Here is a 27883-nt window from a genome sequence, read left to right on the forward strand (position 1 = left end):
GCTGTACATCCCTGGGTGAGGCAGCTAACTTCTCTGAGGCTGAGATGCCACTTTATTCAAATGAGTATGGTTACGGAAACAGCAGTAATCACAAACTAGGTCTCCGGGGTTTTGGAAAAGACTGTTGCGAATATATTAATGTACTTAATACATCTAACACTTACTGCCCAGCACTAGGTAAAAATTTAACAAGTATTGGCAACATGACTACTACCACTACTATTTTGCTATTTTAAAATTCTAAAGAAATGAGATTTTTGGGGAAAAAATAGACCATCTAAAGTGAAATTAGTCTGGGGCACCTGGGTGACTCAATCAGGTAAGCATCCGACTCATGATTTTGGCTCAGGTCATGATCTTGCGGTTGTGAGTTTGAGCCCAGTGTCGGGCTCTGAGCTGGCAGCACAGAGCCTGCTTGGGATTCTTTCTCTCGCTTCCTCTCTCTGCCCCTCCCCTGCTAGCGCACTCTCTCTCCTTCTCTCTCCAAATAAATGCACATTAAAAAATTTTAAAAAATAAAGTTAAATCAGTCTGTAAACATATTTCTTTTATCAGCAGCCTAAGGTGGGATACTATCGCTTATTAACCACTATTCTCTTGAGAATACAGTCATATTTTTTCCCCGTAGATTTGGCTAGTTAGCTTTTAAATGATAAATATTTTATTTGTGATCTTTTTAGCATTAAACCAGTATATTGATCTGCTTCATTTCTATCTTTAGAAAAGCTCTTAGAAACATATTTGTAAAGCACCTTATGGTAAAGGAATATTGATGCTAAAATAGCTATTACTTTTTTTCTAGGGAAACAAAACTATACCTTTTAAATTTATGATTAAAATTTTTGAAGGTTACTGGAAGTTATTTTTATGGAAAACCAAAATTTTTTTTGTCGTTGCAGAGGATAGGATGGACATCAAGTGGGTTTATGTAATATATAATATTTTCTTTTGAATAATGTATATTATATATAATATTTGTAATATATGTAATATATAATAATATGTGTAATATAATAATATTTTCTTTTGAAAGCTGTGTTTTTTTAATTGGCTTATGAATATATTTAAATGCTAATACTTTCCCACATCCCATGAGATTAGGCTACAATAACTATGAAAGTTAAATTTTCTAATGTTTTTATTTTTATTTTTTCTGCCACCTATTTACTCTGGTGTGGAAGTTTATTTGTCTTCGGCTTTTTCACAGACAAAATCATGACCATATGTAAAATTACATCGTTAGGATTTGGGGATTAGCAATGACTTATTTTCCCAGTAACATACAGAAAATTATTTCTTTTTAAATTAATTATAGTTTTGGGGCGCCTGGGTGGCTCAGTCGGTTGAGCATCCGACTTCAGCTCAGGTCACGATCTCGCGGTCCGTGAGTTCGAGCCCCGCGTCGGGCTCTGGGCTGATGGCTCAGAGCCTGGAACCTGCTTCTGATTCTGTGTCTCCCTCTCTCTCTGCCCCTCCCGCATTTGTGCTCTGTCTCTCTATCTCAAAATGAATAAACGTTAAAAAATTTTTTAAAAATTAATTATAGTTTTAATTATTTAACCAACAGAAACTGAGCATAACAATCATTTAAAGGGTTATAGTTTTTTTATTTTTTTTAAGTTTATTTATTTTGAGAATGACAGAGAGAGTATGAGTGGGGGAAGAACAGAGAAAGAGGGAGAATCTCAAGCAGGCTCCATGCTGTCAGCGCAGAGTCTGTGTGGGGCTGGAACTCACCACCTCAAAATCACAACCAAGCTGAATCAAGAGTCCGAATCAAGAGTCAGAAGCTTAACCAACTCAGCCACCCAGGCGCCCCTAAAGTGTTTTAAATTCAACTCTTCTTTTTTAGCTTTCCAGAATACCTATACATGTGCTTTATCATACATGGTATTTTTATGATCATTTTTATTACTCCATCACATAGGAAAACAATGTTTTCAGCTCTACTTTACAGATAAGAAAATTGAGCGAGTACAGTGGCCAGAGTCACTGGATAACCTTTGCTATTAGATCAGCACGAAGACCATTTAGATTCAGGTTTTATATCGTTTATACCTGTGTTAGATTTATGTTGTATATTCATCATCAAATAATCAGGAGAGGAATAAAATATAGAGATTAAATTAAAGTGTGTAGTTTCCTTCCAGAAAATGTCCATTTCCCCTTACACTGCTAGAGGAAGAACAACTATTTAAATGATACACAACAATGGAAATCATTTATTTATATATTCCTGCTATTAGGTCTCTTTTTAGTGATCATTTTGTATTGCTCTTTGGAAAAAAAAACCCTTTTTATATTCTAATTTTATATTAGAATTTAATAAGAATAAATAATTTAAGAATTATAAAATTTAAACATCTATTTTTTGGTATATATTTTATCAAAGTGAATATTAGAAATGGTCTAACTGAATTTCTATAACTTTCCTCCCAGCTACCCTTCCTTCCTGTGAAATCTAGAAATTGTACAGGTGAATCAATATAAGTCCCCAGACCTTTATGTACTCACGTCCAAATTGCAATAAAAACATAAAATCAAAGTGTTAAAATTAGAAAAAAAAAAAGAACTGCATTTTAAATTTATCACATGCATGTCTGTCTGCATGTGTCTATTGTAGAAATTAACTCACTACTAAAACACTGAATTAATTTCCATGAAATTTATTAGATTTGATAATACTAGTTTTTCAAGAAGGAGTATACTATATTCACACAACTAGCCTTGGTTTTTGACTCCTTAAATAATTTACTATTTTATTTAAATATTTTTCTGTGTCGGGGCGCCTGGGTGGCGCAGTCGGTTAAGCGTCCGACTTCAGCCAGGTCATGATCTCGCGGTCCGTGAGTTCGAGCCCCGCGTCAGGCTCTGGGCTGATGGCTCAGAGCCTGGAGCCTGTTTCAGATTCTGTGTCTCCCTCTCTCTCTCTGCCCCTCCCCCGTTCATGCTCTGTCTCTCTGTGTCCCAAAAATAAATAAACGTTGAAAATAAATATTTTTCTGTGTCTACATATAATCTCCAAATAGATTGAAAGGGGTTTTCAGAGTTGGAAAGATAATATAGACATGAAGAAAAAAAATTTGACATATGATGTCAAACATCATGTGATTTATGGAAAATCTAGGTGTATTCTATGCACGTATATGTTTACATGTACATGTCCTATGTGCTATGGGAAAAGAGGAGGAGGCCTCTTTCTGCAGTTGGATTCCATCGGAGCCACAATGGTCAGTTACTGTAAAATCAGACATCTGGATTGTCTAAAGACTTTGTGGTTGCATAATTAAAAAAAAAAAAGGACTATCAAACCATTTATGCTTCGCAAACTTTCATTAAGTGCCTGCTAACTTAGTGTAGAACTAGATGGGTTTCCTGATGTATATACTAAAATAGAACTAATAAATATTAACATAAACCTTTAGGCTTATTATACAGCCTTTTAAGTCCTTTTTTACTATGAAGCATAAGTTCCTAAACTTTAATTTCATTCACCGAATTCCACAAAACATAAAGAACAAAAGATTAAGGTTTTTATATTAACAATGGCATAGGTTTAATAGTAAGGGCTTTCACTAGAGTTGTGGTAATCTTGTATTGTAGAAGGCACACTCTAGGGTAATATATCCTTAAAAAAAAAAGGCATTGCACTAATTTAAAAACCATCTACCATCCCTAAGGATTTCACACAGTGTCTCATTGTCTTATGTTAGACAAACTGTTTTCAAAAATCACCTGTCACTTACAGACTTGGAAATGATCTTAAGTTGGTAAATTAAATTTATGTTTTGTGATTTTTTCCTTAGGGTCCCCCAGATTAACAAAGAATAAAAAAATGTAACAGAAATAACAAAAGTATAGAAATGAGACAAGCATCCAGACTGGTTCAACAAAAAAATATTTTTTTTAAAAAAGATATAAAATGTTTTGGGGCACCTGGGTGGCTCAGTCGGTTAAGCATCCGACTTCAGCTCAGGTCATGATCTCACAGGTTCATGGGTTCGAGCCCTGTGTCGGGCTTTGTGCTGACCGCTCGGAGCCTGGAGACTGCTTTGGATTCTGTGTCTCCCTCTCTCTCTGCCCCTCCCTTGCCCATGCTCTGTCTCTCAAAAATAAATAAATGTAAAAAAAAAAAAAGATATAAAATTTTTAATAAGCTTCACAATTTTAAAAATGAGGGGGCACTGAAAATAAAGTCTAATCACAGTATTCCCCTAGTACACACAAAGCTGAATCTTTTGTATTCCTTGACATAATATAAGAAAGAAAATAATATTTTCCAGCCCTATGGAGTTGTGTAGAGAAATGTCTTATTATGCATTTATAAGTCTTTCTATTCCCTACTGTGAATACTAGATCTGCTAAACAGAACCTACATTAGGTAAGATTTGTCTTTGGACTTGATAGTCTTCTCTCAGTTAAACTAAATGGGGAATCAGGCATACAGGTATAAATGTGATATTTATAAGGGCGCCTGGGTGGCTTAGTCGGTTCAGCATCCAACTTCAGCTCAGGTCATGATCTCTCGGTCTGTGAGTTCGAGCCTTGTGTCAGACTCTGTGCTGACAGCTCAGAGCCTGGAGCCTGTTTCAGATTCTGTGTCTCCCTCTCTCTCTGACCTTCCCCCACTCATGCTCTGTCTCTCTCTCTGTCAAAAGTAAATAAACATTAAATAAATAAATAAATGTGATATTTATATCTTTTAGGTATTTAGAAAAACTGATTCCAAATATCTCTTTTTGTACATTCGAAACAACATGACTTTCAGATTACCTCAATAGGTGTAATCACAAATAGAAAAAAAAAAAGCAAACTCTGAATTATTCCTAGTATAAAATTCACTATTAAAGAGGGAAATGTTAAAACCACTGATATTTTCTGAGTACAATGTTACACTATTTCTATTTCTCCAGAAACCACATTTCTCTTCTGTGTCATGACCATGAGCCTCCTGCATTTATGGTGCCTGATGGTCGTCCCAAATTGATGGATTCAGTCCATTTTGATTCCTATTTAATTTCCCTATTTGAAACAAAGGCTTGAACTTCCGAGGTTTCAAAGGTCTGGCTAATACCCCTTTAACTGCATTAATTAGAAAGAAGGAGAACATCATTCTTTGCATCAGCAAGGAGGATTCAACATACCATTTTCCATAAATTTAAACACATTTAAAAATCAAACAGAAACTTAAGAGCAACTATAATTGGATTTTATATTCTTTGTCCCCTCTAAGCCACTTTTTAAATTACTTCCCCATACACCCTGAAAAAAATGGAATGTACCCTCCTAAGGTATATGTTTTTCATTTACATTATTAGCAGGTAATATTTTAGAACATATTTATACTTTGAAAGGTGCAATGCAATGCAATGTATTGTTCATACATTTTGTTGCTCACACACTACAATTAGATATATCTAAATCATAATTACAATTTTATTCTGTTTCATTGTTGACAAAATGTTCATAATAATTCTCACATATCCTAGCTAAAGTATTCTTTGAGAATCATATTATGAAAGCAGTTTGGGAATTCCAAAGAACTGTCCAAATGTGTTATTATTTCATTTGTAATACTTATTACTGTATGCTCAATTTGTTTATAGTAACTTATTTTTGTTATTTGCTTATAGTATGTTTTTTAAAAAAATTAGAACTTCTCCACTTTTACCCAAAACTTTCCTAGATTTTAGAAGCTTAAACATTTGAATATTGCTAACATTTATGAATGATGATGCATAAAAATAAAAATTACGTGTTTTTTTATTACTGCTTTTGATAAACTGTCTTCATTGAGGCCTAAGTTTTAAGATCATTTTCATTCTTCTGATTTTAAAAATTTTTAAATGTTTTTATTTATTTTTGAAGGAGAGAGAGAGAGAGCAGGGAAGGGGCAGAGAGTGAAGGAGACACAAAATCTGGAGCAGGCTCCAGGCTCTGGGCTCAGCACAGAGCCTGATGCGGGGCTCGAACTCACAAACTATGAGATCATGACCTGAGCCGAAGTTGGACGCTTAACCAACCGAGCCACCCAGGCACCCCACCATTCTTCTGGTTTTAGATGTGCATTTCACTGTAGCTAGAACTCAACATGATTTGTTTAATGTTATTCCTTTATTTATTCATATTTCATATAGCAAATTATCTTTTGGTCATTCCCATACTTCTGTATGTCAAATTAAAGTCTTTTTTGGGACGCCTGAATGACTCAGTTGGTGAAATATCCAACTCTTGATTTTGGCTCAGGTCATGATTACACGGTTATGGGATTGAGCCCCAGCTCCCACTAATGCTGGGCATGGAGCCTGTTTAGGATTCTCTCCCTCCTTCTCTCTCTCTCTCTCTCTTTCTCTCTTTCTCCCTCCCCCTCCCCTCTGACCCTCTCCCCTGCGCGTTCTCTCTCTCTCATATATATATATATATATATATTTATTTATATTTATCCTTGTTAAGAGTGATATTAAAAAAATGAAAGCAAGGGAATTATTAAAAATGCTTATGGTCTATGATAGGTGAAATTGATTTTTGCTTGGTTTGGGCACTGGAATGTATATATATATATATATATATATACACATTTTTTTTTTTTTTTTAGTATTCACTTCTGTAATTCATTTGCCCTCTTTACCATTAGATTTTGTTGTTGTTGTTGTCATTGTTGTTACTTTTATGGCTCTGGTTATTCTGCACATTTTAGACACATTTGTCTTCACTGGAATAAAAAAAAGATTGAAATTTTCAAAAGATTATTGCTAAGTGAATCAAAACCTCCTCCATAAAATAAAGACTGTACTTCTTTTGTGTTCTAATCTTTTACTCTGTCAAATCTTGTTCCCTCTTGGACAGCTTATAGTATTCGTGAGATAAAGAAAGCATTTGCATCATTCAGCTTCCTGACAAAATGCAGTTAGTAGCAACTTTTCAAGATCACTCAAGTTCATATTATTCGGATATTTAACTGCTTAGTGAACTAGCTGAATGAAAACTGTGTGGGCACAACATGTAATTTCTGGCATGCAGTTTTCGATGAACAATGTAAAGGAAAAAAAGGTATGTGGTACTAGTAATATTTGTGATGGCTATGAAAGAGTATTATTATCAGTGAAAAGAAAACTTCAGTCTTTTATAAGGAATTGCATTTTGGGGAAAGAATTTGGGGATTTTAAATTTTAAAATCCTTAAAAATATATTAAAAATCATAAGGTTATAATGATGAGAGAAGTATATAACTGTATGAAATTGCCCTATTTGTAAGTGCATTGCGACCAGTTTGACAGATTTTTAATTTTTAGGATCACACAAAAGTAACTTTCTGTGTATTAAAGGAACATGTATTGAGCTTATTGGACCTGTTTAAATTATCTAAAAACAAATTATAAAAGTTCATATCAGACATTAATACTTATGCGGAAGTTCCTTTTTGTATGATTTTCTAGCTTTCTTATTCCTTGATAATACTGTTTGTGCATCCACACATTAAAAGGTTGAAGTTTTCAGATTTTAAATAGTATAATTAAAATTCATCAATAGTTTTTGGTATTATTCAAATATATTAACAAAGCCTATTGTTGTTATTTACGTTTTAAATCCTCAAGCTATTTCAGTACATTTTAATAAAGTGGTCATGTCTTTCATAGGTAGTCAGTTAAACAGTATTGATGTAGATTGTTTATTGCTTACTACTAAATATCTTTAGCGGGGAATGGTGAAGGTTGTATTTTACATCACCTATTTCTGACTACTGTGTCTCCATTTTTTAGTCATTTTGATTATTATGTCAAAATGTTCTGTTACATTTATAACTATTTTAACATATATGTATAAAAATATATATGTATATAAATACACACACACACACACACACACACAGTCAATGATAATCAAAATTTCCCTTCAATCACTTATCCCTACTAGGAATTATTAATGGGAGAAGGTAGGGTAAAAAGGCTGCACAAAATGTATTATTTATTTATTTATCTATTTTTACTATGTGATTTGGGGCAGGACAGTTGGCTAGTTAAAGATATTTGATTTAGTAATGGGAAGGGAATTGTAAACATGTATATTATATAAATGGTATTTATAATTATAAAACTCTCTATATAAACACATCAGCCAAAATAAATTGAGAAACACCACCACCATCAAAAGTGAGCTTTTCCCAAAAGATAGTAGAGAGTTGTAGACAGGAAACAGAATCTGTTGCAATGGTCTGGAGGGAGCTAGAGTGGCCTGGGATTATGGCTCAGAATGTCTGTCCAGGCTTCCCCCTTTCTTATTCCACGCCCATTTCCATAATGCACACAGGCTTGTCAACGCCTGCTAGGTGTCCAAAGTAGGAAATAGGCTTAGCCTATAACAAGTGATTAGTGATTGAATTAGCATTAGATAATTAGTATCCGTTAATATATTTTAAAAATAGAGACTGTATATGATAAATATTATAATTTCTATCATATATATTTACAATCATGAATAATTATTCTGTATGGAATAACAATGCAAGTGGCTCATCACCTTCACTTTTTTTAACACCTACCTAATACCCCCTAAGGCCTTAGTATTTATCTTTTGAAAAGAGTTTCCTGTAAAAATAAACAATCTAATATATAAAGTTAATACTCTTCTATGGGAGTGTTGTTGGAAACTTGCCACATCCTTCGAAAAAGTTAAAGCAATATTTTTAATCTAAGAAAAGGAATTAAAGAAATAAGCCGTACTAATTTTGAAAAAGAATTCGCAAAAAACTAATATATAACAGCACTTTTCTGATAAATGTTTCAGATAGCTGAAAACTTTAGAAAGGCATATTTTTAAGTGTCCTTATAAATCTGTTGCAATGATAAACCGTGACAAATTGTGAAACAGCTAAAGTCTTTGCACAACAGAATACCTATGCTCCTATCTAGCTGACATTTCAAATTGTTACATATGTTGGAACAGAGAACACTGGCTACATAGCCTTCTCAAAAAGTGAAATGAAGAGATAAAAAATATTTTACATCATAATTACTTATTTGAACTGTTACTTTTCAAATTTATGCTTATCTCACTAACTCTATACTTTTTCTATATGCAGTTTAAGTCTTATGAGACATATTCAGATTCCTTTGGTAAAGGTGATTTGCGGTGTTTCTCCTAAGATAACGAAGATAATGAAGGTTTTTATTGGCACAAAAGAAATGAAGCTTCTTTGATTAGAATGAGTAAGATCAAAAGAGACATTAGTCAGTGTTAAGGAACTGGATAATTTAAATTTTAGTTCCTTGGTTCAACTATTAACTGGCTAAATGTATTTTCTGTTAATATTAAAAGGCTGTTCCATATAGAGAAAGTAAAATCCTTCACAAAATAGAAAATACCTTTTTTCTTAAAGACTATATTGCAAAATTGAATGTCACCCTTAAAATATTAAACTACAATTAATATTTTACAATTTTTTGTTGAAATTCTAAGATGCTTAATCTATTATGAAATTATTAAACATACATACTTTTGAATTTTATAAATATATGACAATAAATGAAAAATGTGAATGGTATTATTCCCCAAGGAATTTATCACGTTCGGTTTTGAAAAATGCCCAGTTTTAGACACTCACTATATTGTTTTAGAGACTTCAATTTCTGCATTAGGATTATATAAAAAATCAAGTTACATTTTTATAATTAAACACCCAAACTTGTAGGGCCACTTATCATGTATATTTAGTGCATCTAAATAATATATTGTGTAGGATACTTCAACTCTAAAATAAAAGTGCAGACTTTAAATATATTTTAAAAACACATCTAAGTTATCCTTCCCTAGGTAAATAGATAAAATGGTACATCCAGACAATGTAATATTATTCAATGCTAAAAAGAAATGAGCCATTGCATCATGAAAAAAAAAAAAAAAACAAAACATGAAAGAACCTTAAATGCACATTAGTAAGTGAAAGAGACCAATCTGAATAAGCTACATACCATATGATTCCAACTATATGACATTCTGGAAAAGGAAAAGCTATCGAGACAGTTAAAAATATCAGTGGTTCCCAAGGGTTAGGAGAGAAAGAGGGATGAAAAGGCAGAATACAGAGGAATTTTAGGGCAGGAAAATATTTTGTATAATACTGTAATGGTGGGTACATTTTATTATGCATTCATCAAAACCCATATAATAACAACACAAAGAGTAAATCTTAATGCAAACTATGTATGGACTCTGGGTAAAAATGATGTCAGTGGTGTCAATCCAAGCTCATCGATTGTAACAAATGTACCATTCTCCATGTTCATAATGGGGGGGAGGCTATACATGTATTGGAGCAGGCAGTATATGAGAATTCTGTAGATTTCTCTCAATTTTGGTGTGAACCCGAAACTTCTCTAAAAAGTAAAGTGTATCTAAAAAAATGGAGGAAAAAAATACAGTGTCCTACTTTTAAAATCTTCCAAGGAATGGCTAACAGGCCTGGATTTACTGAGAATGTCTACAAACACAATACTCGATCTTTTATGTCATTGAATACTTAAAAAAAATGACATGTTAGGGGGGCCCTGGGTGGCTCAGTCGGTTAAGTGTCCAACTTGAGCTCGGGTCATGATCTCATGGTTGGTGGATTCGAGCCCCATGTTGACCTCTGTTCTGACAGCTCAAACCTGGAGCCTCCTTCGGATTCTGTCTCAGTCTCTCTGTCCCTCCCCTGCTTATGTCTCTGTCTCTGTCTCTTAAAAGTAAATAAGCATTAAAAAAAAAAAAATGACACCTTAGGTGATTACTAACACATGTGAAAGTCTTAAAACATTTTCAACTTCCTATTTTTGTATGATGGGACCCACCAATGAACCAGACCAGATCTTGCTGTAAAGAAATATTTCTATTTCCTTAAATAAACTTTCCTCTGATGGGACAGTAAGTCTCAGGCTTAGTATATAAAAACCCCAAAATATTTTCGTCTGTTTTCCACCAATAAGCACTGGGAAGCAGAATATTTTTCTTTTCATTTTTCAAGAACATCAGAGAGTTTTGCATTTAACCTTCCAGGTAATATATCTATCTGGCTTAGCCTTGGTGACATTATGTAGAAATGACAGCAAATTGAAAGTTATTGTTCACAGATTCCTCAAAACAGAAATGGTAGTTTGAGGAGCTAATTTTTACTCTTGTTAACCATATTTAAGCAGGAAAAAAGTCTATATTTATTATACTATGAATTTTAAAATATTTTAATATTTCTTTTTGTAATAATAAATGAGAAATCAGTAGAATAGCAAGCATGGAACCACTATAAAAATTCTTTTTTGAAGCCATTTATTTTGATTTCTTAAAATGGAAAGGGCAGATGCTGATATGGAAATATCTATTTTAGTTTTTATTAGACAGTAGGTAAAAATATTTCATATTAATAGAAAATGACCTATTTCTACAAACAATGTAAAAAAGCCATTTTATAAAGTACTTTCAGAAAATATTTAAAAATCATAAAGTGATTAAATTTAACTTGATATCCTTTTACGGTTGTAAACTGAGAGTTTATTACAGTGATCATGGGAGAACAGCCATGTGTAGGAGTTGGAGAAAGAAAGATAAGCTGACTTGTTGAAGTACCATGATTACTGGAGGGAACTGTGGTTAGTTAACACATGGCCTTTTTTCCTATGAGGCAATCAAGAAGAAATCAAAGGAACTAGGTCAAAGACACAAGACCATATAAATATAGACTAGGGATTTAGTTACGCCATCTCAGATTCAGTGTAGTTTGATAAAACAAAGAGGAAAACTGAGAGTCAATGACTAGTCATTTGGCTTCTCTGATCCTCAGTTTGTTGACATAATAAGATAATGGTATTGATTAGAATGTGAGAATAGCAAACAATAAAATAATATAAAGCTAATAGATCAATGTAATGTTACTGTGACGGTCACTGTAAAAATGTCCAGAAATTCCCAGATACTTCCCATTTGATACTATCTTATTGTCAAGGGGTTTCAAGAAAAATAAAAATAAGAACAAAGAAAAATTACTTAACTTTCATTCTCTCCCACTGTACAAAACTTCTGTAACTACTTAATTGAAAGAAGTTCAGAAATTATAACAAAACACAGATACTATATAAAAATTTTCATTTTGAAATGTATACTCATATGTTTTAATGGGTGGTATATACATATTAAGATATACATTTGAGAGTGGGCTATTCCGAAATAAGAAAGATTAAGTGTGCTTTAAAATAATGCATATCTTGAAAATGAACATTTTCTCTTTTGTAATTTCTATACTACTTCATTTTTATCTGGCAATGAAGTACTTGACGATGTTTATATAAGAGAAATAAATATTTAGGTCTAAGCCACCAATTTTTTTCACTTTATAAAAACAATTTAACTTCTATATAAAGAATTATCATTTATGGGGCACCTGGGTGGCTCAGTTGGTTAAGCTTCCGACTATGGATTTCAGCTTAGGTCAGGATCTTATGACTAGTGAGATCAAGCCCCGTATCAGGCTCTGTGCTGACAGCGTGGAGAGTGCTTGGGATTTTTTCTCCCTCTATCTGCCCCTCCTTTGCTTGTACACATATGCACACTCTTTCTCTCTCTCAAAATAAATAAATAAATAAACACTAAAAAAATTATCATTTGAACCCAGATTCAGTACTAAAACAAAAAACAAACGTAATGATTTATTAAGAGCACAGGACCTGGATTCTAAATGTGACTCTACATAAATTATTCAACTTCTTTAGGCCTCACTCTTCTCATCTAAAACATGAGAGAAATGATACTTACTTCCGAGAGGTTTTTATGAGGAGTGATTGAAATATTGCACGTATGGCATTCCACACAGCGTGTGACACAGTACATGTTAAAAAATAAAACCAAAGCCATTTTTGTTTCATACCTTGGGTGTGGATGAGCAGCGGATCCTAGTAATTTTCTACAACTTTACTCTTATGATGTTTAAACCGAATTACAGTTAATACATTAACCAAGGAGATTTAAAAAAATCTCTTTAAGTATTTATATCTGCCTTTATAAACGTTTGCTAGCAATGGAAACTACTTAACAATTCTTGCATTATTAAAGTTATTAACTATATTCCTGTATTCTATTAAGATAATGTCTGATTACTTTGGCCTCCTACTAGTCATCGACGTTTCTAAGAAGACTCTGGAACTAGTTTACTATGAAAGAAACAGTATTTAGTAGTGTTTCTAAATTATTTTTGCAATATGAGTCTACTGATGATATATTATTTATCCCCAAATAGAAGTCACTCAATGATTATACATTTATTACACTGAGACCTTGGATTTGATCAAGTTAGAAATGAAAACACACAAGGACATAAAAGATTTGTACCAGTAATAAAGAAAACACATATAACGAAGTTTTTCCTCAGTTTTCTTTATTACAACAATGGAGACACAGAGGTACAGAAAATAAAATGACATTTAATATACTATGAAACACATGCATAGGATTACACATAGTGCTGGATATTATGTCGGGGTTTTAAATAAGAGATGATATTGAAGACAATACATTTATAACGCACATTTTTTTCAAGAAAATAAGCTATGATGAAAACAAATGCAATTAAAATGGTCAGAAACAGTCACTTTAAAACACAAGTGTTATACATAAAATCAGTGTAAGATGTGAGATATAAATATTCTGAAAGAAGTTCATGAATCATGGATGTTACTTAAAATAGCAATTTTAATTGCTTGCATTAAAAAAAAAGATTAGCTAAGAGATTTATTTCATAGTCTCCATTTAGTTCACATACAGAATAAAAATAAATATGGTATAATTAAGAAAAAGATTCCATCTCTTAATATATGCAGTGTTCGCAATGTGTAACTGTTATCCTTTTTATTAAAGTGGAATGATAAAGAATAACTTAATTTAACTTGAACATACACACATTAAGAAATTTTACAATATACCTAAACTTAATACATTCAATTAGTTAATACTTAAAATGAAAATTAATTCTACTTGAATGAACCTATCTTTAAAAATTAGGTAAAATAAAAGTCCAGCAACGAAGCCAGTGGGACATCAGTTTGCAGTTCAGATCAGCATAGATATAGTACTCTTACACATATGTGCTTTCCTTAGTTATTTCACTTTTTTTCAATTTAGGCTGTGAAATTAGTTAATAGCCATAAAGGAAGAGTGGATTACTACCAAAAATCTTTAAGCAGCTCATAATCTTAGATAAGATAATAAGACCAAAGGTGTTTGGAAAACAAAGGATTGGTATTAAACTCCTATCTCTGTCTTATTTCAGAACAATTAAATTAGATTTAAGATTACTGAATTTTTTTACCTTAGATAAGAATTGAGATGTTGCTTAATATAGTGTTATAACCTTTATGTATTTCATCAAGTTTTTAAGTACAATAAACGAGAAGGAAATAATACTACAGCTTTATATTTAAAAGTTAAAAAAATGTTAACTCTAAATTTTAATTCTACCAATTTAAATAGTAAACCAGAAGAGATCAGGTTAATTAGATGTTAGAAAGATATTTGGTTTGTTTGTTTAGTTAGTTCTTGAAATTTACTTGCTAATATCTTCTGAATTATAATATAATTAGAATTACAGTATTAATAGTGATTAAATAATACTCTATTTTTTTTATGACATAACAGCTGATTTGGAAATGGAATTTTTACCAACTTCAAGTTATATTGAAATGATTTCAAGGGCTGTTTGTAGAATATGTGCATCTCCAATCATGTGAAATATGCAAATTTGAGCTATCCATTCAATGCATTAGCCTTTCAGAAGGTTTTCTGATATATATCCCTACCATGAATGCTAAGATTTTAAAATTTACCAGCTGATCAACAGAAAAGGAGTAGAAAAAATACACCCTATTCATTCATGGTCAGAAATTGAGAGGGAGGAAACAAAACCTAGAGGGGGTGGGAAAAAGAGAGAAAGACAGAGCAATAGAGACAAAGAGGAGGGAAGAAAAAGGGAATATAGGAGAGAGAAAGAGAATATTAGAATGAATTGGAAAAAAAGAAGAAAGGAAGAAGGAAGGAAGCAAGGAAACAAGCCAAAATTAGAGAAAACCTACTTCATTTGTACTTATTCAAAGGTTGTTTTGAGCCATAATAAAATACATAAAATGATACAATTCGATATGACCTTCATGATCTTGTATCTTTATTCATTAAGTAAAATTACCATATAAGGGCTAAAGAAGATTATAAATAATATTTATTTACATAGTATTGTAACACACTATTTAAAGCTCTTAATGCTACTAATATCTAAACCAAAACCAAACAGGTGGAAATTTTCTGATAATTTTACATGACTAGAAAGATTTCTCAACTACTTCAAACTGAAAGTATTATTATATGTAACATTACCTAACTATTCTTGAAAATTAAACCCAGACATACTTAATGATTGTATTGGTGATATAAATATCTTAAATCACCAAGATAATTTGTAATTTCAAAATTTACTTTTCCATTCCATATGGTATGTACATTCCATATGGTATGTATACCATATTAAGAAATAAAATACTTTTCAGATATCTAAAAGAGTTCATTCAGATCCCAAAAAGATTAATTATGTCTTACATACTGTATTTTCTTAAATATAAATGAATAATCATAAATCCATTTGACTCAAACTATACAACCTATGAAGTACTGCATGTACTTGTATTTTTAATTCTTAATTTAAAAAAATTCTGTGTATTTAATAGTAAAAATGATTTGCAATGAAATTATTTGTGCATGAATTCATTTTATATATACAACTAAAATTATACAAAACTGTTAATCCAATGTCCAGACATGTATTTATTGCATTAAAAAAAAACACTTAAGATACTTTAGGCTAAAAAAAAAGAGAAATTAAAAAAAAATAAAGCCATAAGACATATTAACCTTGTCCATGTCTATCACTAATGAATACATATATATTCATTTGTGTAATTATTTGGAAACAGTAGGTGTGTAGCATTTATAAAATACAGTTATTCCCAATGACTAATATGAGAAGAAAGAGGATGAAAAATGGCCATTGACCTAAATTGCCCATGTAAGAAGTTTCGTAAGAAAGAATATAATGCTATCTCCTAGGCATAGCCTGTTGGCATATCTGGCCCATGGTATTGGCAAGCCAGTGATCTGAGAAATAATTAGAGTTTTGTCTGAAGTAGAGGAAACAGTAAGATTAAATGATAAAAGGAGACAAGAAGATAGACAAGAGCTGAGAGGAGAAAAACAAGGAGATATGCATGTTTATATAAGAAGTTAATCCCCATGCTCCATATGCGGATACAATAATCATCCTTAAGTAAATCAACCTAAATTTATAACCGGTATAATATGATCAAAACAAAATTCTGGAATGATTTAATATTTGGAGATATGATATACACATCAACAGACATAGACACATACTTCTGATTATATATAATGATTAACATAAAACTTACCTTAACACACAGTTCACATTTTATATGTTTCAGGCAAAGGATTTTATTTTATTTAGACCTATAGATAGATACTAACTAGACTGCCAGATTATATGGTTGCATATAACAAAACTAAAACTCAGAGACTTAAAAAGATAATTTAGCAACATTTGCATATTTATTAAGATTTTTTTAATCTGAGAAGATAATTTGTAATCTCTAAGGTCTCATTTATTGAACTGTTTTAGCTGTACTGTTTAGAATGTTGTGCTTTCCTATTTCCCGTGGAAATAAGCTAAACACAGAGCTTGTATGTTAAGATGTCTGAAGATCTATTTTCAAGAATTTATGCATATCTCAGAACTGTAAAATAACTGCTCTTCTAATCATAACATTTGGTCAAATGAAATGTTACTTATTAATTTCAGGATTAAAAACTTGATCTGGGGCACCTGGGTAGCTCAGTTGGTTAAGCATCCTACTATTTCAGCTTAGGTCATGGTCTCACGGTTGTGAGATCAAGCCCCACACTGGGCTCTGTGCTGAGCCTGGAGCCTGCAGCCTGCCTGAGATTCTCTCTTTCCCTCTCTCTCTGCTCCTCCCCACCCCTAAAAAATAGTTCAGGAAAAAAAGTTGATCTGTACTGAGATGTTTACAAGGAATAATGAAGAATTTAATAAGTGTAAATAATTATGCTGAGACAATAAATTTTTAATTTTAAATTCTTTTCTCAACTGTCAAAATATCACTTTAGGTACCATGTAAACTTGACTTTGAGCATTCTTCATACCACTGTTGGTTACTTTGAGTCGTAGAATGTTAAATAAAAAAAATCAACTCTGTTATCTTATGAAAGACATATTCCAAATTCTCCACAAAATTATGTTGCTATCATATACTAGCCTAAATAATTTCTACCGGACTTTCTTGTGGAAACATTTATCTTCTTGAAAAGGTCCAGTCAGATTATGGTAAACAGGAAGTATTGTTCCTCGAAGAGTTATTGGAACTCTTTTCTTTCCTAGCGCTTTCTACATATTAGTAACCAACAAATCTACATATCTTCTCCAAAAATAGACATACTATGCACTTATAATTGGTTAATTAATAATTTTAAAATGTTGGCTATGGTCTTCTTAAAAACAGAACATTCCCCAAACTGCATAAGTCTGGCTATTCCTTTGTCTCAGTGGAAGAGAAAGGAAGGAAGCAAAAGCATGTTTAATCTGTGGCTGGGTGACTCCTGCATTCTAAAGGTCTGTTGCTAGGTGAGAAGAAAAAAGGACAGCAGTGGACAGCAGAGTTTAGAAAAGATAATGACAGACTACTAAAGAGAAATCTAGCTTTAGGTCTTACATTATAGGATCCTGTAGCTATTGTTTTAAGGAGTAAAAGAATACTTTCGTGAAACAAAAGAAATAGTTTTTGATGAGTGAATCTCAAAGCCCAAAATCCAATAATTTAATTTCGCACATTAGTATGGACACTCTTATCATATACATAAACCTGCTTGCTTTCTAATTGTCCTGAATGAGTAGTAAGAATCACTTGCTAGGCAGGGTGTGGTTAGAAGTGAAAAACACAAAACACTTTTCTCATTTTATAATGAATGAAAATTGAACACTAAAATCATTGCTTGTGATAATCCCTCAAATATAGCTTCCTCTGAAAAATGTAGTAACACCTCCTCATCTCAATTTCATCTTCTTGCAAGCAGTAGCTAAAATATTTGCTTCTCTCTCTGGTCTTTACAAAGAAACGGACTCTTTGTGTCCAGGAAGTTGTAATAAAGAAGTATGCATATATGTTGTGAGAAAATCAATACTCGATGCCAACTCATAGCACAATCCATATCCAGTGAACAGAGTGCAACTTTTTAAACACATTCATATTTAAATTACTAAATTGGATATTTTAAAGTTAGTGTTCAAATTTAAAAGAAGAAAACTATTTCATTTTTATTTCTTATGATATTTTAGGTCAAAAAAATGAAAATAGGCAGCACAGTACGGATACATATCTAATATAATAAAAGCTATTAGCTTTTGTTGTATATAAATGGTAAACACCATGTAATTTTATAAACGTCCGTAAAGTTGGAAATTTACATTTAAAAGAATAACAATTAAAACCAATATAAAAGATCCACAATTCTACATAATAAAATACAATGTATGGTCATGGATATTGAATTATTTTTGCAAAATAATCAAGTGAGAGAAGATTAGATGTAGCAAATGCTTAAGTTCCAAGTAAGAGTGACATGATATTTAACAAGGTCAACTTTAGAAACTAAAGGAAACTACAGAATGAAGCAAGTTATGCAATGAACTGCATCTGGGAAGAAACAATCCTGATTCTATTTCTTTCAGTGTTTTTCTGACAAATTATCTACTTTAAAGGTTGACAATTTGGGGAAGGGAAAATAGGCTCATTGTTCATGAGTGAAATACATGCATAATTAGTTGGACCACAGAAAAACTTTCATCATAATATGAGATTAGCCTTGTAAATTTGCAGGGCATAAAAGTAAATATCATATAACAACAACATTAAAACATCCAAGACAAACTGAGGGCTATAATGAAAGAAAACCCAGCAGCATTCAGCTGCCATGACTGGCTTCCATTTTCGCCTTTATTCGCTTCACAGCATTTATCTGCATGACGGAAATTGTTTTCGAAAATAGAATAAGAATAAAATAATTAAGGAAAAAAAGAGTAGAGTTACAACATGAAAGTAAAGAAAAAGAAAAAAAGTGACAGTGGGAAAGAAAAAAAAAGAGAAAATAATTAATGCAAGATTTACACAAAGCCATTACAAATTCCTACAAAAAAATTATTTTGATACAAGAAAAAGAATGGCTAAAATCTGTATACAACTTTTCTAAATAGTTGTCACATATTTAAAACATAACTGAGCCTCAATATTAATAAAGTTTATTTCACATAAATCAGACAGTTGTTCTGTCATTGATTCTTTAGAAATAAGTATCTTATTTATTCTCTATTGAAGATACAACTTATGAGTGAGAAGGCACCTGTCATTTCACTGTGCTACTGGTAAATTCACATTGCTACTGTAAATATGAACTCATCATATTCTATAATGTTTACTGATATTACTTTTTGCTACCATCATATCTGAGAAGAAATATTTAATAAAAGTAGTTACATTTTTAACAATGAATAAACTACCAAGATATATCCATGAAAATGACATATTCATAACGGAAATTTGCCATAAGGGTAGAAGCAAGGAGCATTGACCCAACTGACCATAAGCATGGTCTAGACATATGTCATTGTACCAATTTAAAAATAATTTTGAGAACAAAGGATCATGAAAATATACTTTTTCATTATGTGCTAAATTCAAAGGAATATTGTTTTGGGTATAGTATTAATATTTAGCATTGACTGAGATTTCCAAATAGTTAAAATAAAGGTCTCTCCAATTTTAACTGAACTTTAATTTCACCATTGTTTTAGAATTTATCTAATGTATGTTCTGAACAGATCATAAATTTAACTTTAAGAAAACATGTTTGCATTTGCCATGCACTTGAATGTGTTGTTTTTGTGTTCATGTTGAGTTATTCAGAACTGCAAGGGTATACTAGTGTGGCTTGGAACTAGACTGAGTGCCATCAAAATAATTTTACTGTACAGTTCATTAGAAGTATAATGAAAAACACCATGTAAATACACACACACACACACACACACACACACACACACACACACCTGAACATTTTTAACAATTTATTTAGTGGTGGCGATTTATATAATTTCTTTGTCAGCTTCTTATATTTGAGGAACTCTCATAGATGCGTTACATGCTTGAATTCAGATGATAGAATTGTTTTACCATCAGATCTAAACAAAGCATGAATGGAATTGTTTGTCATCAAATTATATTGATAATGTTAAAATTAGACATGTGTTCAATTCATAGCAACAAAATCAGAAAAAGGAAGCAATTACTAAAAGAAAAATGGTCTTTTTTTGGTTAAAAAAATGGTATTAAAATGTCATAAACCAAAAGAAATGGTGGGAAATGCTTTTCAAAATAAATTCATCTCCAAGAGTTTTTAAAAGAGTAGTATATTTAGTAATAAAAATTACATAATGAATCAATAAATGTCATTTTATCAGGTTCTCATTTATAGATTTATAATCATTTTATAAGAATTTGTCATAACTATTCAATATTCTCATTGTTTATAAATAAATGAGATGGAATTATGCTGTATGAATATTCCAAAAGGGAATACAATTGTGATTTTGCACTCTATTTCTATGTAAATCAACAAATACATCTTTCAAAACAAACACGTTGAGAGTGAAAATGAGAAAATATTATTCATCACAAAGTATGTTTTAAATCACAATAATAAACTATGGAGAAATGTGGTATCCACTAATGTACATGCATAGAAAAACCATTATTATCAACGTAATATGTAATATATGAGTTTAAGGTGAGCATATTGTTAAAAAAAAATAGCTCTTCAGCCCAATGAATACATGTACTCTATATGTAGCCTGCTGCTTACCAAAAATTAAATACATGGAATGCACATAAGCGATGACTTTCCAAATTCAAAAGCCCATAAACTTATTTAGACAATTTACAATGCATGCCTCCAAAAATGAATTAAAACTAAATTAATTTGTAAATTTCACATCTTCTAAAACTTGAATAAAAAGACTTAAGTTCTGCTAGTTTATTACAGAGAACTCATTTCAGATTTGAGCTTGAATTTATAATATTTATTTTAAAATGGAATAAGAAATTATAAAGCCACAAGAATAACTTTGATGAAGATGTATGAAGATCATTTTCCTCATTTTACCAATACGTAATTCTAACTCTATAGGATATTGTGGGTGTAAAGGCTCCCAAATTCACCATCACCCATCACAGTCTTTAAAACCGCCCCATGAAACCTTCTACAGTTAAACTGAACAATTTTTAAACTATAAAGGCATGCCTTTAATGTGGCTTTCCACGAGGCTTTAGCAGTCAGTGGATTCTTAAAGATGAATAAATCTTTTATTATTTCTCCTTTTCCAGGAAGTGGCTAATTGCTTTGTATCAGCAACACAGTTTAATGGGGGAAGAAATATGTCTCCTATCTTCTCAGATAGCTTTGTCTGACTTCTCCTTGACCACATGATCTGCTTCATCAGCTGTGAAACACACTCCAGCTTTTTTCATCCTAAAGTCCTTCTGACACTGTTTCCCCTCCCTCCCCTCTCTGCTCACCTTCATAACTACAGTCTTCTTATTTTTCCAGGAATTCTACAACATCTTACTCTCACTGGGTATGGTGGTGTGGTTTCCTCTTCCTGTATAATATCACAGTTCCTTTGGGCACAACTCTTAATCCTCTATTCCTTAGTAACCCAAGAAGTACACCTTGAACATCGATGCTGCACTCATCACCCTTCTAGGGTGACATCAATGAGTATTTCAGACATCAACTCTTTTTCATAGAGATAAGGCATTACTCATTGTGTGATTTTATCCTCACCCAGGCCTCAAATACCATTGGCCTGTTAATGTTATCATCATAATGTATATTTCCAAGCTATGGACTGTCTTCTCATCTTTATACACACACATAGAACTACTACTTGATATTTCAAACTTAATGGATACCAAACTGAAAAGAAACTCAAAAGTCATCAATATCTACTGAATTGAATCTATTACACATGTAAGCTTAACCTAAATACACATTGTGTCCAGGATTTATTCATGGCTTTCTTTTTCTACTGCCATCATTATTTTTTCAAGCATTCCTGTTTATCCATCTCTTTCTTTTACCCATATGAGCAAGATTAATCTGTCTATAATGCCTATCTATTCATAACACCCCCCTGTTTCAAATGACTTCTTCCTGTTTTCAGGATCTCTTTTAAAAGTGTTTATGTAGTTTTCAGAAGACCTGGGATTATCTGGGTCACAGGTCCCTCTCTATCCTTATCTTTGTTCACACGGTTCCAGGTTCTCTTCAGTAATGTTTTTTCAGTTCCTAAAGCAGATCAATTTATTTTTTCTTTTAGAGATTTCTTCTATATATGACACCTTCCCCAGAAGGCTCATTTCCTGTGGGTTTCTTCAGGAAAGGTATTTTCTAAGGGAACGCTTCCCTTGCCCCTACCTAACCCCTACCCTACCATCACAAGTTAGGTATAATTGCCAACCCCCTCATGGCAGCATATGGCACCAGCCTGTCTCTTAGTTGTAATTGTTTAGTGGTCATTCTAACGCTAATTTTACGTTTATCTTCCCTACTAGATTGTAAAGTCTTTGAGGGCAGGGGCCAGTTTTCTACTTTTCACAGGTCATTCCTTTATACTCATTTCAGTCCTTGTCACAGAGCGAAACCCCAATAAATATCTGGAACAAATGAATGAATTTTACCATTGAAGAACCAGAAGTAACTCGCTTGGCTATGAGGAAATGCATATTGAGAGAAATTAAGTGACAACAGCAAAGCTGAAACTATAAACCCTAATTCTCTCCATTTTCCTTCTAGGTACTGCCTGCCCACAATGTGATTATGAAATTGGAATAAAATATGTTTTTATAGTAAATGTATCATAATATATCTTAGATATTTTTGTGCCTATATATGTATGTTTGTGTGTGTATAGATGTGTGTATATATACAAACACACATACATATATATGTATATATATGTGTGTATATATATATATATATATATATATTCTTATTTATTTACCCTATTGTCCATACCTATTTTTGTTTTTTATTAACAATATTTTTTTAATAAAATAGTAAGGACTCTGGAAGTATAATATAAACAAACCTGTCTAAAATTGATTATTTGTTTTACAGTTTGTGTTTTACTTATAAACTGTTATTAAAATGTCACCTTCTAACTTCATACAATATTAATTTTTATCTTTATAAAAACAATTATTTCCTCCAAACACATGAGCTAAATTAAAGATTTAGGAAAATGGGAATACACAGTTGCAAGCCACCTTTGAAGATTCTGACTCATTCAGAATCATATTTATATTATGTTGCTGATATTTGCATAGAGGATAGTTATTACAAACATAAAACATTATAATTGTAGAGTTATTGATGTATCAAACTCACAGAGACAATGAACTTGATAGCATATTCAACCATTCTTCTTGGGTCTATCATCTTATAAGGGTATTGGATTTGTCATATGACTAAGTAGCTGACCTTGAACAGATCCCTTAACCTTCCAAATTTATATTTGTAAAATGAGTATAAGCCTTCCTTGTTCAATACAGATTCAGAGATATATGAATGAGATAATGGGATAATAAATGCAAAAGTGATTTGTAAATTTAAAAAAAAACATTATAACATGATATCAAAATTAGTTCTAGATGCTCCCAACTTCCTACTTTCAAATTATACTTGGAGGCACTTATTAATTAATGTTACCAATACAAAGCCAAAATATAAATTATTTTTAAAACATATAAGCAACAGTAATTAATTTATAACAGAAAGATTAACTGTATAAAGATGCTTTCAATTAAAAACAGATGTGCGATATCACAAAATCTTAATAATGAGATTAATATCCATTTGAAGTTACAAAAGAGTTAAAGAGCATGACTGAACTGACAAACTTTATTTTTTCCCAGTCTCAAAAATGTTATGTACCAATACTGATACTCTAATATGACTTCAATAAGCCATGCTTATGAATATGCTCCTTTCAGCTCTACATATATACATATGAAGAATATATGTATGTTACGTATATTTCTACATATTTGCATAAAATTTACCTGTAAATATTATAGATATATTTAAAGGATTGATAAATGTTAAAATATAACCCATGTGACAACGCAAATAAGACTACAAATCAGGACAAATTCTTGCATCTTTACCTCTATAGCATGTATCTGAAAAAAAAATGTTAATATCCTTCCTGTGGACTTTGATAGTATTGCTAGCATATAATCACGGAAGCACTGTTACTTAATAAAGGCAGAATCCACCAGGGTGCTGTGAATACCAATATAGCATGTACAAGGTTGTGAGCTTCCTTGAAACTCTAGTTATAGTTTTTTTCTGGGGCTACCTCTGTGGCTGTTTCTGCCTTACTATGTGATTCTATCTTTCTAAATTCAACTTGTTTGATCCGTTATGGATGGTGTCATCATCTTTGACTGCATTTTCCCAAAAGTGAAGGACCAGCCTTCACGTGTTTGGTAGAGATGTTGTCTTCTTTACAAAAGATTTTCTGGTCTCAAAAGAACTCTTTCATGTTGATTTTTGACACTTCACTCTTACCTTCCATCCTGTCCCTCTGTTCGTTCTCTCCTCACTACTTCAACCACTGAAATTGTCATGGTGTATTTACAAGTTAATAATAACCCCATGGCAAGAATGATTTAGGAAATCTTGAGTAAGATATGTCACAATAATCATGATTGGAACTCAGAATTTACACTTCCTTCTATAAAATTATAGAAGAAATATATATAAAAATATCTTTATATATATACAAAGATATATAAAATTTTCCTTAATTGAATATTAAGGAAAAATCCACAGGAGTTGCAAAAAGTTGGTATCCTATTTGTTTTCATCCTAAGAAAGCATAGAGTTTTGCTTACCTTTAATAATGTTGGGCTTTGGTGGCATGCTGAACTCATAGACTGTCGGTTCTGAATATCCCAATCTGTTGGCGGCTGTAATTTGAACTTCATACCCCATTGTCCACTGTAGATGCTCCAAAATAATGTGGTCTTTATTTCCCTGAACCTTTTTCTCTAGCCATTGATCTTCTTTATCTTTCTGTAGAGGCAACACAAATATATTTTGTAAATACCCATACACTAAAGTTGTGGTTTTTAAAAAATTTAATTTATCTTCAGGTGGAACAAATAGTTTTATTAATAACAAAAAAGATATTTTACCATTGACAGGGATAAATAAAGTTGCTTTATCAATGAAATCATTTCTAAGAATTTTCTATAAAAAGTGTAATGTTTTTATTTTAGCCAAAGGGTGATGATTTCATAATTAAGTCTTGACAATTCAGTGGTTGATAATTCATCTTTGTTGATTTCATTTTTATTTCACAGACATCAGTTTGCTGTTTAGCCACTTTTTGACTGTTAATAGTCATATAAACAGAAAACATTCAACATGATTTATAGAAAAAGCCTAGTATATCCATTAAATTAATTGCCAGAGACTATTGTTTAAAATTTGAGGTGTGTGTTGGGGGACATAAAATGTAGCCTGGATATTTTTTATATATGTAATTTACCACTAGTATTTTTATTATTCTGGTGTTTTAGACTCATAGTATAACAACATATAAGAAAAATTATTACCTGTTAAAAATGTTACTAGCATCAGAAAAAAAATGTTATGCTCCCCTTGAACATTCTATGCTTAAATCCTGATTCTTTTTCTAAAATAAATGCTTTAAATAATATATTTCAATTACCCTTTATTTGAAATATATACTATGATTATAATTAACACAGAAAGAGTTCATATATATATGTAATTTAATGAATTATACATAAAGATTATATATATGTAAAGAGTATATATATATGTATATGTATATGTATATATATATAATTTAATGAATTAAACAATTTTAAACAATGTTAACATTTGGTGTGCCATGTTAACCATTTAAACACTGGCAAGTTCCTTAACTTCTTTGCTTTATTTCTCTCATCTCTATTACAGAATAATAGTAATCAGCTGCCTTTGTCAGCTTTCATATGGGAGCAGTGAGGAAAATCAAGTACTTTGGATAGTACAGGGCCTTAGGGATCATAAGCACTTAACTAATGACAGCTATTATTAAGGAGAACCTATTTTCATAATAACTGTGTGAAAATAAAATAATATTTTTCTACAATGATGTCTTTAATAAATCATTACTGCAATTGTAAACTTGAATTTCCCAGAGACATGATTGTAAGTAAATTAGAGCCTGGCCATATTAATAGATAGGTAGATAGATAGATAGATGATAGATAGATAGATAGATAGATAGATGGTACATAAATGACATGTAGAAAATATTATATCTTTTTAACCTCACAGACAAGCCCAGTATTACTTTATGTTGGGCCAATATTTTACAATGTGTCTTTAACAATAAAGCATAACAATGTTTCCCGCATTTATGATGAAAAATGAGGATTTATGCTCCAAAATCAAGTTAAATGCATGACTGCATTAAACTGATGGACTACAAACATGAATTATCCATTCAAATGAGACAAGAAGACATTATTATTTTGATGCCATACAATGATTCTATTTTCCTACTTAATTATTTTTGGTTACATAGAAGTTTTTTTTATTTTTTTTATTTTGCACCACCTATTACAAAGCCTATTTTGATATCTCTTCTAAAACTAAAGATACTAACATCCCTAATGAAGCCATGGGTTTCAGGAAAGCACCTAAAAGTTTAGGATAAACAAGAAGCATTACCTTTGCTTTTGAAACTTATCAATGGATTAAGTTTATATATTGTTTTCCAGTACTATTTAAGGTATTATGAGACGTACTGAAAAGGCATTGGAAAACCGAATAGTTTGGGCCAGGATATTTGTAAACTGGAAGTCACTAAATGACCAGTAAGGCTAAGAAAAGAAGTAAGGTGTGTGCTTTTGAAATGCTTTGGACAGCTGTACCAAATAGCCATGATTTTCCCAACACCTTTCAATTCATTCATCAATTGTTCATTCAGCCTTTATTGGGGAGTGGGGCTATACTAGAACTATGAACACAATAGTGAAAAAGACATATACAATACCCTCACCTTGGAGTTTACAAGCCAGTCCAAAATAAAGACATGAGCTCTTTGAAAGACCAAGGATGCTCTGGGAGCATTAAAGAGGGAAATTCAATAGAGTACAGGGACTAGGAATGTCTCCTCTGGGGAAGTGATGTCACCCTCAATGGAAATAACAAACTCCAGTGCCATTTTTCATTTGTCCTAACCTACTTAATAAAAAGAAGTGATCTTCTTTCACAGAAGTATAGATGCAAAAATAAACACAATGACTGAAAATCTCAGAAAGATGCACAACCACTGAGAGATATAAAAATGTACACTATAGGTTCATTATTTTCAGTAAATGTAAAAACACTGTAAGTATTGACCAAAAACCTAAAGCTAAAAACATTTATTCAAAAATAATTTTAGATGATATTATACATATATGTGCATATACATATACATCCATACATAGACACAATAAAATCTATATAACATAAAAATCTGATTATTCTACACTGTATATAGGAAGGAGGGGGTGAGAAGCAGGTGAACTGAAAGGTTAGATAAAGACAAGAGGTATACAAAGGAGTAGAGAGTTTGCCCTATAGCCTTCATTTTATTCCAATAAATTCC

At 31.7% G+C, this 27883-nt stretch overlaps 1 protein-coding gene across 3 annotated transcripts in view; it reads right to left on the reverse strand.

The window, feature by feature from the left end:
* NCAM2 (neural cell adhesion molecule 2) overlaps window positions 1-27883 on the reverse strand; it is a 521094-nt gene that overhangs the window by 19675 nt on the left and 473536 nt on the right. For 2 of the 3 annotated variants that reach the window (XM_040484139.1, XM_040484138.1), the window contains one exon: window positions 25104-25284. In XM_040484139.1, the coding sequence (XP_040340073.1) occupies window positions 25104-25284 (181 nt within the window). Of the gene's footprint in view, window positions 1-13375; window positions 19108-25103; window positions 25285-27883 lie in introns of those variants that run through there. The other variant, XM_040484141.1, reaches the window with a different exon arrangement.

This window comes from Herpailurus yagouaroundi, unplaced genomic scaffold (genome assembly GCF_014898765.1).
Source record: "Herpailurus yagouaroundi ecotype Mexico unplaced genomic scaffold, PumYag 162, whole genome shotgun sequence".
Classification (NCBI taxonomy): Eukaryota; Metazoa; Chordata; class Mammalia; order Carnivora; family Felidae; genus Herpailurus; species Herpailurus yagouaroundi.